The following is a 14,652-nucleotide window of genomic DNA, read 5'->3' as shown; positions in this document are numbered from 1 at the left end:
GTTACATGCTTTATGATGTCCTAAAAGTGGTTATGGAATGTGGCTCATTCTATGTTAGTGTAAAGTTTTGTTTTTGTTTTATTTTGATTTTAGGTTCCAGTGTCCATGTTTCTCAGTTGAACCAGAATAAAGGACTGATTTTCTCATTTCTAGATTCCAAGTTAGGTATAGGGAGCTCAAGACCCATCCATACCATGAGAGGCGAACAGGGCTGGTGCATCCATACCTTGTATACATCCCAGTAGAAGAAAGTGAAGCAACGCTGGTTAGAGGAGAAGGCTAAGGTGGCGCTTGTCCAAAGCCCTCCCTGACTGTACGCCTAAGCCCAGTTTCTTGCAATATCTCAGACCATTTCAAAGCCATGGAACATGACCGGCACATCCCTGCTTGTAGACTGAAGCAATGAGCTAGGGCCTCCACCCTCCAGCCACCTCTTCTAGCATCAGTTAAAAGCTTGGTCCTTCATTCAGTCTTTTTCCCTCTTCTCAGAGAGAAAAATAAGCAGGCTTTAATTGACAAGAGTCTTATTCCCTCTTAATTTTACATTTCCCATTAGTCAGTTTCACCTGTTGTAATAAAAAGCTGTTACCCGCTGGGCTGTGTGAAGTGTGTGGGCACTTGAGTCCTTTTCTGTTCCATCAGACCTTTAATTACTAATTTTTACTAATTTGTTCTAACATCTTTTAGCCCAGATGACACAGCTCTGATTTGGTGATGCCTCCAGCAGGTCACTGCAGGCGTTATCTGAGCGCTCAGATGAGCTCGAAGGAGCCTAGAGGCTTGATTGGCTTGTGTGCGGAGATCACAGTTTGCAAATGCTGGTGTCTGCGTGCATTCCCTCCCCTGGGTGCCGTCAGTCCGGAGACTAGTATAATCCCCAGGAGCATTTGCAAAAATTATAAACTCCCCATTAACAGCATACACGCCTTTTATTTCTGGAATGCTACGGCAGCCTCTTAGAAAATCTATACTCTATAATTTTATGCTGCAAACATGTACATTATATAGTAAAACCCCACACATCTATAACTAGGGAAAAAACACACACAAAACTGTAAATAGTGTTTTGCCTTTTCATTTACTCAGTCTGCTTACACACAATAAGCAGACTGCCCAAGTTAGTGATTTACTTTAATTCTTAAAAAAATCAAGGATTGTTCGTAAGTTTCCTTACGATTGAGACTGTTCCCTCCTCTTTTTACTGCTCTTGACCTGAGCCCTTCCGTTGAAGAACTTCCCGATCCTAAATGACGTGCTCTATCAAAATAAATGTAATTTTGCCATGTGTTAAGCATAGCTTTCAAGTTGTATATTTTATTATATTCTATTTCTTTAAGATTAGCAGTTCATTTATGCTAAGTCGGTGTAACCTAACAAGTGATCTGCTAGCAATTCTGAATTCTCTAGAAGCATATTTATAAAAATCAAGTCCAATGTGGAGTCTGGGGTGGTATCTACGTAATCCTTGAGGCAAAAACCAACTTCTTCCAAACCAAAAAAAGACTAGGTGAGAGGGAGGCTGGGGGGATCCCTCCCTCAGTCCTTGACGTCTGGAGATGTCACTCCTGTATTCTCTTTTGCCCAGTTTGCTTCTGTTCACCCATTTCCCCTCCTGCCCATTGTGAGGTGGACTGAGTTTGCAGCATGAGCAGGAATGTCATGGCTTAGGCATGTCTGTCAGCCATGATTCTGACATCCCGGAGGCCTTCCAACCCCAGCAGGGACCACCTGACAGTCAGACATTAAATCTGGCTTCTTGCAGCAGGCAGTGTGGAAATCAGAGGCATGATCTTGTTCTCGGTGGCCTGGTCTTTTCAAAACGATAATACCCAGGAATTCTGTTTTATATCAGTTAGGGAGGATAGAAAATGAGTTGAAAACCTAGGGGTGGCAGCGGTTAGGCCCTTAGGTGACTCAGATAGGAATGAACTGCCTTTTAAGCACTTTTCTCCCTTTAGGTAAATGGTCCAATTTTGGGTTAATTCTTCCCAGACAGAGCCAGGATGAAGGAACTCTATAACTAACCAGACCCTCCCCACATCTTCCTGCAAATAGGAGTTGCATTCAGTTCTTGTTTTCCCCTCACTTCTTAGCACCAGATGCACCAGCGCTTCTGTGTGGATTGTGGGGAAATTGGCTTTTCTTTGGGGGGCCAGGGCCTCCCTGTGCTTCCGTTCCAGCTTGCAGTTCACACCAGGGCATGTGGCCCCTCCTGCACCCACTTCCTGCCGCCTCAGAGCAGAGACCCCTTTTGAAACTTACGGCAGGCTCCTCTGCTGCCGGCTGAGCAGGAGCAAGTCGGGCCCAAGGCACCCTCCTTGGCTGTCCTCCTTGGAGCAGGCTGAGGACGAGTGATCACGTGGGGCGGGGCGGGAGGGACATCTGATTTGATAAGGTCAGAGGATGCCATTTTGAGTCCCTGATCATAACTCTGGGTGACTTACTCTGGCCTACAGGACCTCTGTGGAGCTCTTCCATTCTGCCTGTGCTCGGCCTCTGGGCTGCCTGCCCAGAGAGACCCCTGTCCTGGTCCAGGGAGGGTGTAAAGAACAGAACGTTCACTTGGAAAGTTGTCTTGCGGCCCCGTCCCCCGAGCATCTTCTGTGTGAGCTTGTGGCAGCATCAGCTTGTCATCCCCTTCCCTCCCCCCCTCCCCCATCTCACAGGTTTTCTTTGGAAGCCGTCAGAACCAAAAGCGGGAGTGAGTTTGACTTGCATCGTTTAAAGAACGCACACACGGGTCCCTAGTAGTTAGCTCATTATTGTCCCAATTTGTTTGCTAACTTAATTTGACATAACTCAGACTAAAGTTTGTAGTTCTTCATCACCTTGCATAGCTTTATAGATGACAAAAGAAATTGAGTGGAATCTATCAGGCAGATGGAATTCGCTCATGGGTTCTATCTTTTTTAAACCTCACGTTAAGTAATGCCTTTCTGAATTCTCTAGTTAAAGCACATTTTAAACTTGCTAAGGGCATGTGATGAGCATACCTTTACCTTTGTAAAAATGCAGAGTGCCACTAAGTCCAGTCTGTTTTATAATTTCTCACTTGCAGTTTATAACTTCCAAACCAGAAGTTTTACATGTATACATGTAATAAAGTTGTCCCTGCTGGAAACTCCAGTTGTAGGAAACATGAGGAAGCTGACAGATAGCCCAGCTATTATTATTGCTGCCTAACTGCCTCTTTCCAAATCTCCCAGCCCAACCCTCCCTGTGCTTACTCTTCAACCCAGGAGCCATTATGTGAGCACACATGAGCACTTATGGGACTGTAACAGGACAGTGAGACCTTCCAACCATCAGTATTTCCAAGTCTAAAGAGGATTGCTAATTGACTTCTTCATAAGACTTCTCATTTCAAGAAGAATTTAGAGTAACCTCAGCATGCAAGGCTCTTTGTTAAAAGTTGCAAAACAATGATGGAGAAACTGGTCCCATCCTGCATGCTTTCAGCTTGACTAGGGACAGCAGACACGTACCGTTGGTGAGGCCCAGCAGAGAATAAAGTGGTGGACTCATTAGCAAAAGTGAGGGTGTAGTTCTAAGCAGTCAGGGAAGAGAGGCCCTTGAACTGAGCCATGGGAGGTGATGCTGGCTGCAGCCAGGCCTGGGAAGCATTTTTCCACAAAACAAAAGCAGAGACCAGGGGTCACTGCAGGTTGGTGAGGAAGTGGGGTGGAGCTGGGGTTTCTGGAGCAGGCAGTAACTGGGACGGTGGAGGGGTGTCCATGGCTGAATGATGGAGCTGACCAGAATAGGGCATCTGTTCAGAAGAATCAGGGGATGACACCTTGGGAAAGAGCCCAAATTCCCCATCCCCTGTTTTAGAAACAGGCATTTTTAGCATTTTTAGGACCTACTTTAATATTTCAGACATATTTTTTGACATCTGTCCATTCAGGAAACACCCTTGGTTCTTCTCTGTGCTTAGCACTGGGACAAACCAATGCATCTCGGAGGCCTCGTAGTCATGGGTACCCTTTGAATGAACTGAGAATCTGACAGTAGTGTGCACTCTGGTGATGTCCCCATGATGAATCACAGGGTTTTGGCTGTCCAGCACATTTGTCACAACAGGCAGGCAGGAACTTGGTGTTCAACAGTAGTGCGTTGGCATGAACCAAACTCTCCAGCTGTGGACGCCGGTGTGGCGTCATGTTTGAAGGCACTGTTGCACCCCCCAGGATAAGTACTCAGGCTGTCCAGGAAGGAGCCACGAACCCTGCTCAAAGGCTGCCTGCAGTGGACGAAGCCCTGGAATGGTTTAGAAAAGACCGAAAATGAGGAGACCTTCTCGAAGTGTCTCTTTGGGGGCTGGAGACCTTGAACTAACCCTCATCCCTGGATGTGATTAGTTATTTTGAGATCACACACCTCATCAGCACTGACCCTCTTCTTCGTCCCCTCTTCCCGTGTGAGATGCACACAGTGAGCGAGGCTTCCTTGGGACCTGGGGACCTGCCTTACCTCGGTGCTGCGTTCCAGCTCTCCCGGCAGGAGCCCCTCACAGCCATGTTCCGTGTCCTTTCTCTTCTCTTTCTGTCCACTTTCCAAATTCTTTTACCCTGTTCTTGACCCATCTGTTGATTATTCTTGAGGGTTGGGAGGCTGATTCTACCCTTTTGTTTATTTGGCAAAAGTTGAGGGGGCCTCTTGTATTCCAGGCAAGGATTTTGCTAGGTGCTAAGGATGGAGCCAGAGAAATGAACGAACCAGCCTCAGTCCCAGGCCCTCGGTGACAGTGTGCATCCTCTGTGAGGCCTTCCCTGACCCCTGCCCAGGAACATATCCCAGGGCACAGGGGTCCTGGCCCTCTGTACTTCTGCCACAGGGCTGTCATTCCCTGGTTACCTGTGTGTTTCTTCTCCCCAGCAGGAAAAGGGGAGGTTCACGTTCCTCATTTTTGTATGTCCAGCCTCTACTTTGATGTCTGAAATATGCCAATATTTAATTTAATAACTATTTTAAAAGTAAAACTGTCTTCAAAGGCTATGGACACCTCCTTAAAATCTAAAATTTAGATTTAGAAAGGGATTTCTTCTCCTCCTACCTCCTTGCCCTGTGGTGTGTCAGAAAAATGGAGAAACCTAAAAGCTTTTCAGAAAGAAAACGAGTGGAAAATACTAGATCACATTTAAGATGTTGATGCACTGAAATGTTTTCATTGAGAAGCGTCTTTTACATACTGAAGAATACATGTGGCATGTATACGTATGGAGCATACTAATAAAAGGCATATCTGAGAAAGCCACTAGCCCAGTTCAAAGCTAGACTATATGACAACAGGATGGGATCTTCCCCGCCTCTCTCCCCTTTATTCCCACCACAGGTAAATGATGTTCTAATTTTGTGTTTCTTGTGCCCATTTGATTTTTCCTTATATGCTTTTACTACTTAGAGCCAAAGTGTTCTCTAAAACAGCAAACCAACCACATTTCCAACAGAGGAGTAGGGGAATTCTTTTTACTATGCACTTCTGTGCCAACATTTGTTATTGTTGACTTTATTCTTTATGTGGGCTTAAAATTGCATGATCGTGGCCTCAGTTTGCAATTTCCGGGTTCCCAAGGAAGTAAAGCATCTTTTCCTAATTTTTTCACCATTTTTGTTTCATTTGGGACATAGCGGCTTGTGCCTTTTGTCTCCTTTCTTATAGTTGGTGTTTTTTGTTATTGATTTGCGGAAGTTCCTTGTCTATACAGAATACGACGCCCATCCGTGGTCACTTTTGTGTGACTGCTTTATTCCCCTGGCAGTGTCCTTTGGTGAATCCTTTGGTGGTGCTCCAGTTCTGGCCAGCGATGTCTCCCAGCTGGCTCAGTTCCTGGCCTCCTCATGCATCTCCTTCCTTTCTGTCTCTCACACTCTCCCCATTCCTTCATAGTATATTCCAAGACACTTTGGCCAGTGCTAGCTTTCCAGTGTTCAGATCTGATAATGTCATTTGTCCGTTTCAAGTCATTGGAGAGTGATTTCTTCTTACATATCTCAGATTAAGTTCTAAGTTCCTTAGCAGCCGTTTGGGCCCGTCACAATTTTGCTGTTGGTATCTCCCTAATTCTGTGGAATTCTGTGACCTGCTTGCGCCCCTCCATCCCTCTTGCCTTAATGACTCCCACTGGTTCCTCAGGTGTCAGTTTCGGCGTCACTTGGTTTCTGAAGCCATTCTTGACTCCTCCAAAATGGACTTGGTTGCCTGTCCCTCCTCTTAGATCTCTGTGTGTATGTTAATCTTCCTGTTTATTTGTCCACCTCCTTCAGATTCCTGGAGTCTCCTGAGAAGGACTCCTTCCTTTGTTCAGTGTGATTGTTCCCCAGAGGTCATCAGGGAGCTTGGAACTTTCAATACTCACTAAGCTTTTTTTGAGCCCATAAGTAATGAGTAGCCTCTTCTACTTGAGTGTCCTGTATGCTTATGTCAGTGACCTCTACCAAAATTGTCTGTAGAGAAAGAGTTATATGGATGCTTTAGGGCTGGTTTTCAGTTCCAATTGAATATGTATGTGTCCAAGGAAGGCCATCATAGCCAAGTGTGACTGTGAGGATCTGCCCTCCAGAGTTGAACATCAGAGAACCACGATTCTAGTTCCAATGCTGTCTCCATCCGGCTGTATGATCTTGGCTAGATCAGCTAGCTTCTCTGGTGGTTGATTTCCATCTCAAAAACAAACTTCTCTCCTGAAGCCAAGTTTCAATGTTAATCGGTGCTGTTCTGTTGATTTCATTAAACATGATGGTAAAGCCACCTGCACCACCGTTGTATAACACCAGCCTACGGCACGCCTGAAAGTGGGTTTCCTTGAGACCCACGGTACTTAGGAGACTTGGTGTCCCTGGGCTGAAACCTGGCTGTCCACTTTGATATAATGTATGTAGATTTGGCTCCAAACATGTCCCCTGACCAGGAAGTACCCTGTTTGCCTCATGATCTTGACTAAACACTGTTTCTTCCAGTTCAAAACTTGTGATTCCTTCTTAATATAGTTAACCTTAAGAAGTTAAAACAGCATGTAAGAGCAGTACAGGAAAAGGAGAAGAAATTTAAATGTAGTATGAAAAAATTTATTGGCAGCTTTATTAGTTTATCTAATAAACTAATATATGCAGGACTGATCTATTTATTTTGTGGTTCGATAAGGCCACAGGAGTCTTTGTTGAAACATAGCGTCTGGTACCATACATCATAACTCGTTTTCATCGGTAATTTTAAAATAGTAAATTGCACTCATGTTGATACTTTTTATTTAAAGCTAATGCTTCCTCTTATTGCTGTTGTACTTATTAGGGAATATTGTGGCTTTTGAATCTGATCAGATGATAATTCATTCTTGCTCTTACTATTAGTTCTTTGAACCTGATCAGATGATAAATTATGCTTACTCTTGGCATCAGTTTTTGCTTTAGATATTTTCAAGACAGCCAAATAAAACATTAGCTTAGGAAAGCAACTCCAGTGTGAAATTCATTGATAGGTGGTGTCTGAATCTCATGCTCATGTACTGTTAAATGACTATTAAGTCCTTGTGGCTTCTGGAAGCAGTGGGCATAAAACTTCTCCAAGTGACAGAAATTCTGGTATGCCGAGCTCAATTCACTTCCACTGATTTTTATCATCGCTTCAGCCTGCAGTCTTTTTGAGATTCCTCCCCCAACCCCGGAATTTGAAGATTCTCTTGGTTGATAGGCTGAGCATATTGCAGTTAAGCACAGTTGTCCAATCAAATGACATTTACATAAAGATGATCATAGGAAGGAAGGATGCTGGCTAAGAATAAAGATGTTCCCCAGTAGAATTTAGCACTTTGGAGTAAATCTCCATTCTCTCTTCCTATAGCAAATTAAATTTAATGATGATTTAATGAGTGTCTTCGTGGTATGGGGCCTTGCATGTAGATATAGAAGAGGTACATTAAACTGAATGAACAAATGTTCCTGTGTACAAGTGGCAGCTCACTCTGGATAGTTCCCCGGGTGTAAATGTGAGCACACATGTGTGCCCGTGTGTGTGTGTGTGTGTGTGTGTGTGTGTGTGTGTGTTCATGATGTGGTAGTTATCTTCCTTTTACTTCTTAGATGTAGGATTCCTTTGAGCATCTTTTGTAAGCCTGGTTGGTGGTGATGAATCCCTCCAGTTTTTGCTTGTCTTGGAAAACCTCTTTTTCTCCTCTGTTTGTGAAGGATGACTTTGCTAGGTATCATGTTCATGGTTGGCAGGGTTTTTTTTTTTTTTTCCTTACAGAATTTTGAATGTCCTTTCATTACCTCTATAAAGTTTCTGCTGAGAAATCTGTTCTGTAGTGGGGGATTCCTTAAATGTGATTTAACATTTTAGCTTTTTAGAATTCTTTGTTTGGACTTTTGATATCTTTTGAGCCTCCTGGACCTGAATGTTTATATATTTCCTGAGGTATGGGACATTTTCATCTATTATTTCATTGAATAGATTATCTATATATTTTTCCTTCTCTTCTCCTTTGAGACTATGCATTATTTGAATATTTATTCATTTAATGATGTCCCATAAGTTATGGAGGCTTTTTTCCTCTTTTTCTCTCTGTCTGTCTCTCTCTGTGGGTTATTTTAAAAGATTTACTTTCAAGTTCAGAAGTCCTTTCTTCTTCATGATCTAGTCTGTTGTTGAGGCTCTCAATATTTTTTTTTATGATATTGGGAATTGAACCCAGGGGTGCTTAACCACAGAGCCACATCTCCAACCCTTTTTATTTTATTTTTTTGAGACAAGGTCTTGCTAAGTTGCTGAGGCTGGCTTTGAACTTGGAATCCTGCCTCTGCTACCCGAGTTTCTGGGATTACAGGAATATACCTTAACACCCAGCTCTCAATAATATTTTTAATGTTATTTTCTGAGTTGTTCAGCTCCAAGATTGGTTCGATTTGTTTTCATGATCTCTATCACTTTGTTGAATTTCTCATTCTTATTATGAACTGTTTTCCTCATTCATTGAATTGCTTGTCTGTATGTGCTTGTATCTCATTGAGTTTCCTTAGACCCATTCCTTTGAATTCTTTCAGGCATTTCATCCCTTTCCTTTTCTTTGGTATCTGTTGCTAGAGATGTTGGACACATCAGCTTTTTTATACTTCCTGTGGCTCTATGGTGATATTTGTGCATCTGTAGATTCATTAACTCTACCAGCTTTACTTGGTAGCTTTTGCAGTAAAAGACTTTCTCCCAAAGGTGTGTCTCAGGGTGTCATTTTGGCACACTACATTGACTCTGGTTCCAATTGAGTACCATAGTGTATGTAGTCTCTGCATACCTTCTTTGGCTATAAATGATGGCTTTGGGTATAGTGCCTGTGGCTATAGCCATAGAGGCTGTCTGTTTCCATGGGCTGTGTGGTAGTGGGAACACTCTAGTGGCTTGAGTGGGTGTGTCACACAGAGCAATGTGTGTGTGCTTTCCTCTGTGGAGAGCCATGCTGTGAGGTTGGCATATCTGTCTTTAGCATCTTCTCGCCCATCCTGATGGTGAAATGTCAGAGCTTGGCAGGAAAGTTAGAGAGCTTTCAATTTGGGTAGAGAGCCCTTTTCTAGTGCTCAAATTGGCATAGGAAGGACCTGGCCTGGGTGGGGGAGAGGTTGCTTGGGGGAAGCAGTATCTGAAGCAACCCACCTGTTCGAGCTTTTTAAACCCACCAGGGTAGGCATGTGAATTTCAAAGCAACGAAAATGTTCTTAGCAAAAGAAGAAAAAAAAAAAAAAAAAACACAAAGCTTAAACAGTCATCTCTCCAGAATTAAATGAAACAAGAGTAGCCCCTGCCCACCTTTGGCCCCAGGCAGAAGCCTGATGTGTGACCAGTGCACCCCCAGATGTGTGATGCCACTTCTCTAACCTGGCTTTGTTTTCTGGCAGGACATTGATGGCCAAGCGCTCCTCCTGCTGACTCTCCCTACAGTGCAGGAGTGCATGGAGCTGAAGCTGGGACCTGCCATCAAGTTATGCCATCAGATCGAGAGAGTGAAAGTGGCTTTCTACGCCCAGTATGCCAACTGACTCCCCCGCTTGGGACCTGGCCTATGATCTTTTGTGATGCTTTATGAAGGTTTTCGGGACTGAGACTTTGGTTTTCCCAGGATATAGAAGATGCTCCATTCACTAAGTATCTCCAGAAGCCAGAGCCCAGCACCTCCCTCTCCAGCCTATTTGATGTTTCCGTGTTTTGAAAGCACACTGACGTCCCACAGGAGTAACTTCTACACAGTGTAATTACAGTTCTGCATCAGCCCCTGCCAGGATACGGAAGAGCTGCTCTGTATACACACGTCTCGCCTTTCTCCCACCCCAAACCAGGCAGCTTCCTGAGAACAAGCTTTCCTAACACGCAGCCCATGTTCTTTGATAACTGGGATGGGCACATATGTGGCTAAGGAGGACTCCTAATACCTTGCCAGTAGCTTTTGCTGTAATTGTTCTCAGATGCTTCCTGTCAATACATGTGACCCTGATTTAATGTCATGGTTTAGCACTGTGGTTTGATCTTGGTGGTAGCTCCCTTCTCCAACAGCTGTGGACACAGATGTTTCAGGATGTTGATCAAAAAAGACATGCTAAACCTCCACATCTAATTCTCTATCAGAGGTGCCTTTTAGAAAGTATGGGGGACAATAGGAGGCTGGCATCTCATCAAAAGATACCCTTGAGTGATTGAAGCACTACCCACAGTCCCCTAGAGGGCCACAGTATCACCATAGTCCTACTTTAATTTTAAACAGATCTACGAGTGACTACTTTCGGGAAGCGTGAAAATGTGTATTGAAGGAAAAACTTAATTTCAGAGAGCAAGAATGGGAATAGATTTGGGGGAAGCATTTCATGAACTAGCTCCCTCCACCCTTAGACGGATTACTGCAGCAGATCACTGTGAGTCACTCTGAGCATCCCTTCAGCTCGTTCCACCCTGACTTTTCCAGGCACACGGAGGATGGAGTCCCTTGAGCAGTTTGGTTATATTGGCTAAGTTGCTGTGGACAAATCGATGGCTCTGAGAGTTGGCTGTCCTTTTATACCCAGCACTTCCTCTGTGCATGCTCATGAGTGATTCAGTATGTTCATGCAACCCAAAGCGACTGCCACTCTGATGTGGCTGCCTGATGCCTTTTTTACACCTTCATGTTGTCCCTAAGTGGGCACTCACGGCAGAGGCTTAGTTCCTTTTTTTTTTTTTTTTGACTTTGTTGTTATTTTGTTTTAAATATAGTTGTGTTGAATGTTTTCTCTTTAACTCGCATCTCAGCAGTTCCAGTAATACAGCATGGCGGGCTCATTAGCTGCTTATATTTCAGTGACATTTTTAAGGTGCGATTATTGGTTAAACTTTGAAAACTTCAGTTACTCCTGCTAACCTCTCTTACCATTCTGTAACAGTTACAGATGAAATGGAAAACACATACTTTGTGACCGAGACTTTTTAGTCTCCCCTGTAGCGGATTTCTACCCTCACGTTTTAAATGTTTGGTGGATGGATCTACCTGGGGACCTCTGATGGAAAGGAGTCCCACCTGGTGTTGGAGGATGAACATGTCCTTGGCGATTGATGGTCAGCTTGCTATAGGATATCCGACTCCTCAAGTTTTGGCCATTCTTCAGTTTCCCACGCCTGCCTTCTCAGCCACCTTGCTTGTGGCCTTAAGAGCTCAGTCCTGAGGAGTTAAATTCGGTCCACTGATTGGAAAGGGTGTCCATTTCAAGATCCATGGCATTTTCTCTGCTCACTCCTTTGTGATCCTTCACTGGGGCCTTTTGCATTTGAAATGGGGATGGAGACATGTGGTGGCTATGGCATCACATTGTACTTTGAGAACGAGCGTCACCTTATGCCCTTTCCAGTAACCACCTGGAGGAGGAGGTGCTACATCAGAGTAAGGAGATCTTCTGGAGTCTCCTGTGCTCACCCAGAGAGCCAGAGGACCAACCATCAGGAAGCCCAGAGTGGAAATAGCCACCATTGCTGGGGGATACTTCTTGCTTCCCCAGGAGCTCACTGTCCAAGACTCTCCTTTTCCTTGTGACCTGGAGGTTAATGTCCTTCTCTCTCTCTGTGGCACTTCAGTTTTATGTGCACATGCTGAGGAGATGGCTGTAACCAGAAGAGGACCCAGCGCTGGAACCATCATGGAGGTGTCTGTGTGCCATCCCCCAGCCCTCCAGGAGAGCTGTGAGACATTTTAGGACCAAGGAGGTGCTTTTCCTCCGAGAGTTGCCAGTGTCCTCATGAACTTGGGTTCTTTATGAATTTTCACCATGGTGGGGGCCGTATTTCACATCAGCAGCAATTCTGTCACAGAATTGTAAAGTGGTCCTCATTTCTCTCTAGATTCACCTCTCACCAGCTTCTTTCTTAAAGATAAAGCCAGTGTCCAAGGAGTATTTTGCTATGTTGTATCCTTGTTCCTTATGGCAGGAAATAAACAAAAAAAGAATTTTATTCCTATACCCCAATGCCACCATAGCCCAGAAGCCAAAAATGTCTTGGTTTGAACAACAACAGATGATGAACCCTGCTCCTTCCCTGGATGGCACTGTTTCTTTATCTCTCTTTAATCATCCTCTGGGACCAAATCCTCTCCTGTACGCATCTGGACCATGCGTACATCATGCCACTCAGTACCTCCCAGGCCGGCCGAGGAGACCCCTCGCAGGCTGCAAACAACCCGAGAAACAAACACCACCTCAGCTGTAGTAAGAAGAGTCCATTGCTCAATCCCGCCCTAAAGCTAAGGATGCTCGTTTCAGCCCCTGACCTCTTGACTCATTTGTACCATGTTGTAAAAAGAGAATAAAACCTACCAACCCAAAAAAAGCAGGGTAGCACCGGCACTGTGGGGCTGCTTTGGTTTTCAACGGCGGTTTCCTTCACCATGGAGCGCCTGGGCTCGGAGACCTGATCTGTCCTGTGATCCAAGTTTGAGTCACACAGTATTTGAGCTGTACAGCAATTTAGGTTCTGCTACCTTCTTTGATCATATCTAAAAGATCATTTCCTGTGCTCACTTCGATTTGTTCCTCTGTAAATTAAAATGATTCCAACCCTTAACACTGCCACCTCTGACCTTTGGTCCAGTCTCCAGGTTGGATTTGCTCAGCCTGGTGAAGATTGGTCTGTCTGCTAATTTGTCTCGTAGAACTTCGAGTGTTGTATGAGGCAAGTGCTGGATTTGCCTTCTTATACCAAACACCCCTTTCTAAGAGCTGTTCTCCCTTAGTTTTGGAAGCACTAGGGGTTTTCATACTTATTTTGTAGAACACCTGTTTATATTTATTTCTGTATATAGAACTAAAGCAAAGCACAGGAGTGTTAAGGTCTTTGCTTGGCTTGAACATCATGACTGCTTTCAGGTTAAGATGGTACATCGAGGCTCTGATTTCTCTATATTCTGTTCTTAGAAAGCTGTGATCGAGTGTGCAATTATTTGAAAGGAACAAAGAGTAAATTAAGATATCTGGAGTTTTTAAGGACCAAATCTGGAGAGAGGTCCATCCTGCCCGTATCCCTCTGCTATGATGAAACAACAGCAAGGGAAAGTTGTGTTGGCATCTATTAACAGTTCAATGATTCTCTAGTTTATTCACTGTTCATCTCTTGTTTAAAAGTTTTCTGAAAACTGCTCCCTTTAATTTGGTGAAGATTTCAAGTCGATTAATTCTCATAGCTTGCATCACTGGAGTAGTTTGCCACTTATCCAAAATACGGTATGATAAAATCAAATTGTATTCTTTTTGAACTGTGTTTTAACAAAATAATTCTCTGAAAATGATCGTTGCTAATGCTTGGCCGCCATCTTGGGTTTGGGCTGTAGTTTAAGTGATAGACAGTAACTCCAACAATTTCTGGAGCTGTTGTCTTCTGGGTTTTTTGGTTTTGTTTGTTTGTTTTTGGTGGCTAGGGTTCAGCACCAGTGAGCATGCAGATGGCTTCCCATCACCAAGGCAGGTGAGTACTCCGTTTGGGCTGAAGAGCTACACTAAAGAACCAGAGAAGTTCCCGGACAGTCGTTTGCTGAAAAAGTTCCCTTCTGATGGAAAGTGTGAAGCAAATGTTTTAACTAATAGAAAAGGTAGTCATCTCACGTGTTGTTCCCAGTGGAAGCTCGCATGATATATCTAGAAGCATAAACTCCCTCGTCGTGACTGTCGAAAGCCCTTTTAACTTTTCTGCATTCCAGTTCAAGTAGTTTGTATTGGGGTTTGATTTCTATCTTGTGTATGTTTTGGTGCATAAAAGGGAAGAATCGGTGTCTTTACTTTTGAAATTTGCAGGACAGAGGGCATGCTGTTAGTTTGCTGTAAGATTGTATTCTGTATATATGTTTTCATGTAAATAAATGAAAATCTATATCAGAGTTATATTTTAATTTTTATTCTAAATGAAAAAAAAAACCTTTTTACTTGAAAAAATTGTAAGCCACATTGTTAATAAAGTAAAAATAAATTCGGTGATTGTGTTTGTGTCTTCGTGTTGGAGGTTATTGAATATTATTTTTAGAGTCTGTATTACAGCTGTTTTATTCTGAAGTTTTTGTTTTGTTTTCATTTTGCCATGAAATAATCATCTGTCTTTAGGTTGTCAGCAACCATGCCTCTGAGTCCTATGTGACCTTACAAGTCACTTGTAGTTCTGGA

The 14,652-nt window shown here is 43.7% G+C and overlaps 1 protein-coding gene across 4 annotated transcripts in view; it reads left to right on the top strand.

Moving 5' to 3' along the window:
- The window catches only part of Sfmbt2 (Scm like with four mbt domains 2), a 214,084-nt gene extending 199,664 nt beyond the window's left edge, over positions 1 to 14,420 (top strand). For all 4 annotated transcript variants that reach the window (XM_047520981.1, XM_047520979.1, XM_047520980.1 and 1 more), the window contains one exon: positions 9,886 to 14,420. In XM_047520981.1, coding sequence (XP_047376937.1) covers positions 9,886 to 10,026 — 141 coding nt within the window. In that variant the 3' untranslated portion in view covers positions 10,027 to 14,420. The remainder of the gene's footprint in view (positions 1 to 9,885) is intronic.
- Positions 14,421 to 14,652: the final 232 nt, after the last annotated feature.

The sequence above is a fragment of the Sciurus carolinensis genome, chromosome 12 (assembly GCF_902686445.1).
Source record: "Sciurus carolinensis chromosome 12, mSciCar1.2, whole genome shotgun sequence".
Lineage (NCBI taxonomy): Eukaryota > Metazoa > Chordata > Mammalia > Rodentia > Sciuridae > Sciurus > Sciurus carolinensis.
This window is presented reverse-complemented; position numbering and strand designations above follow the sequence as displayed.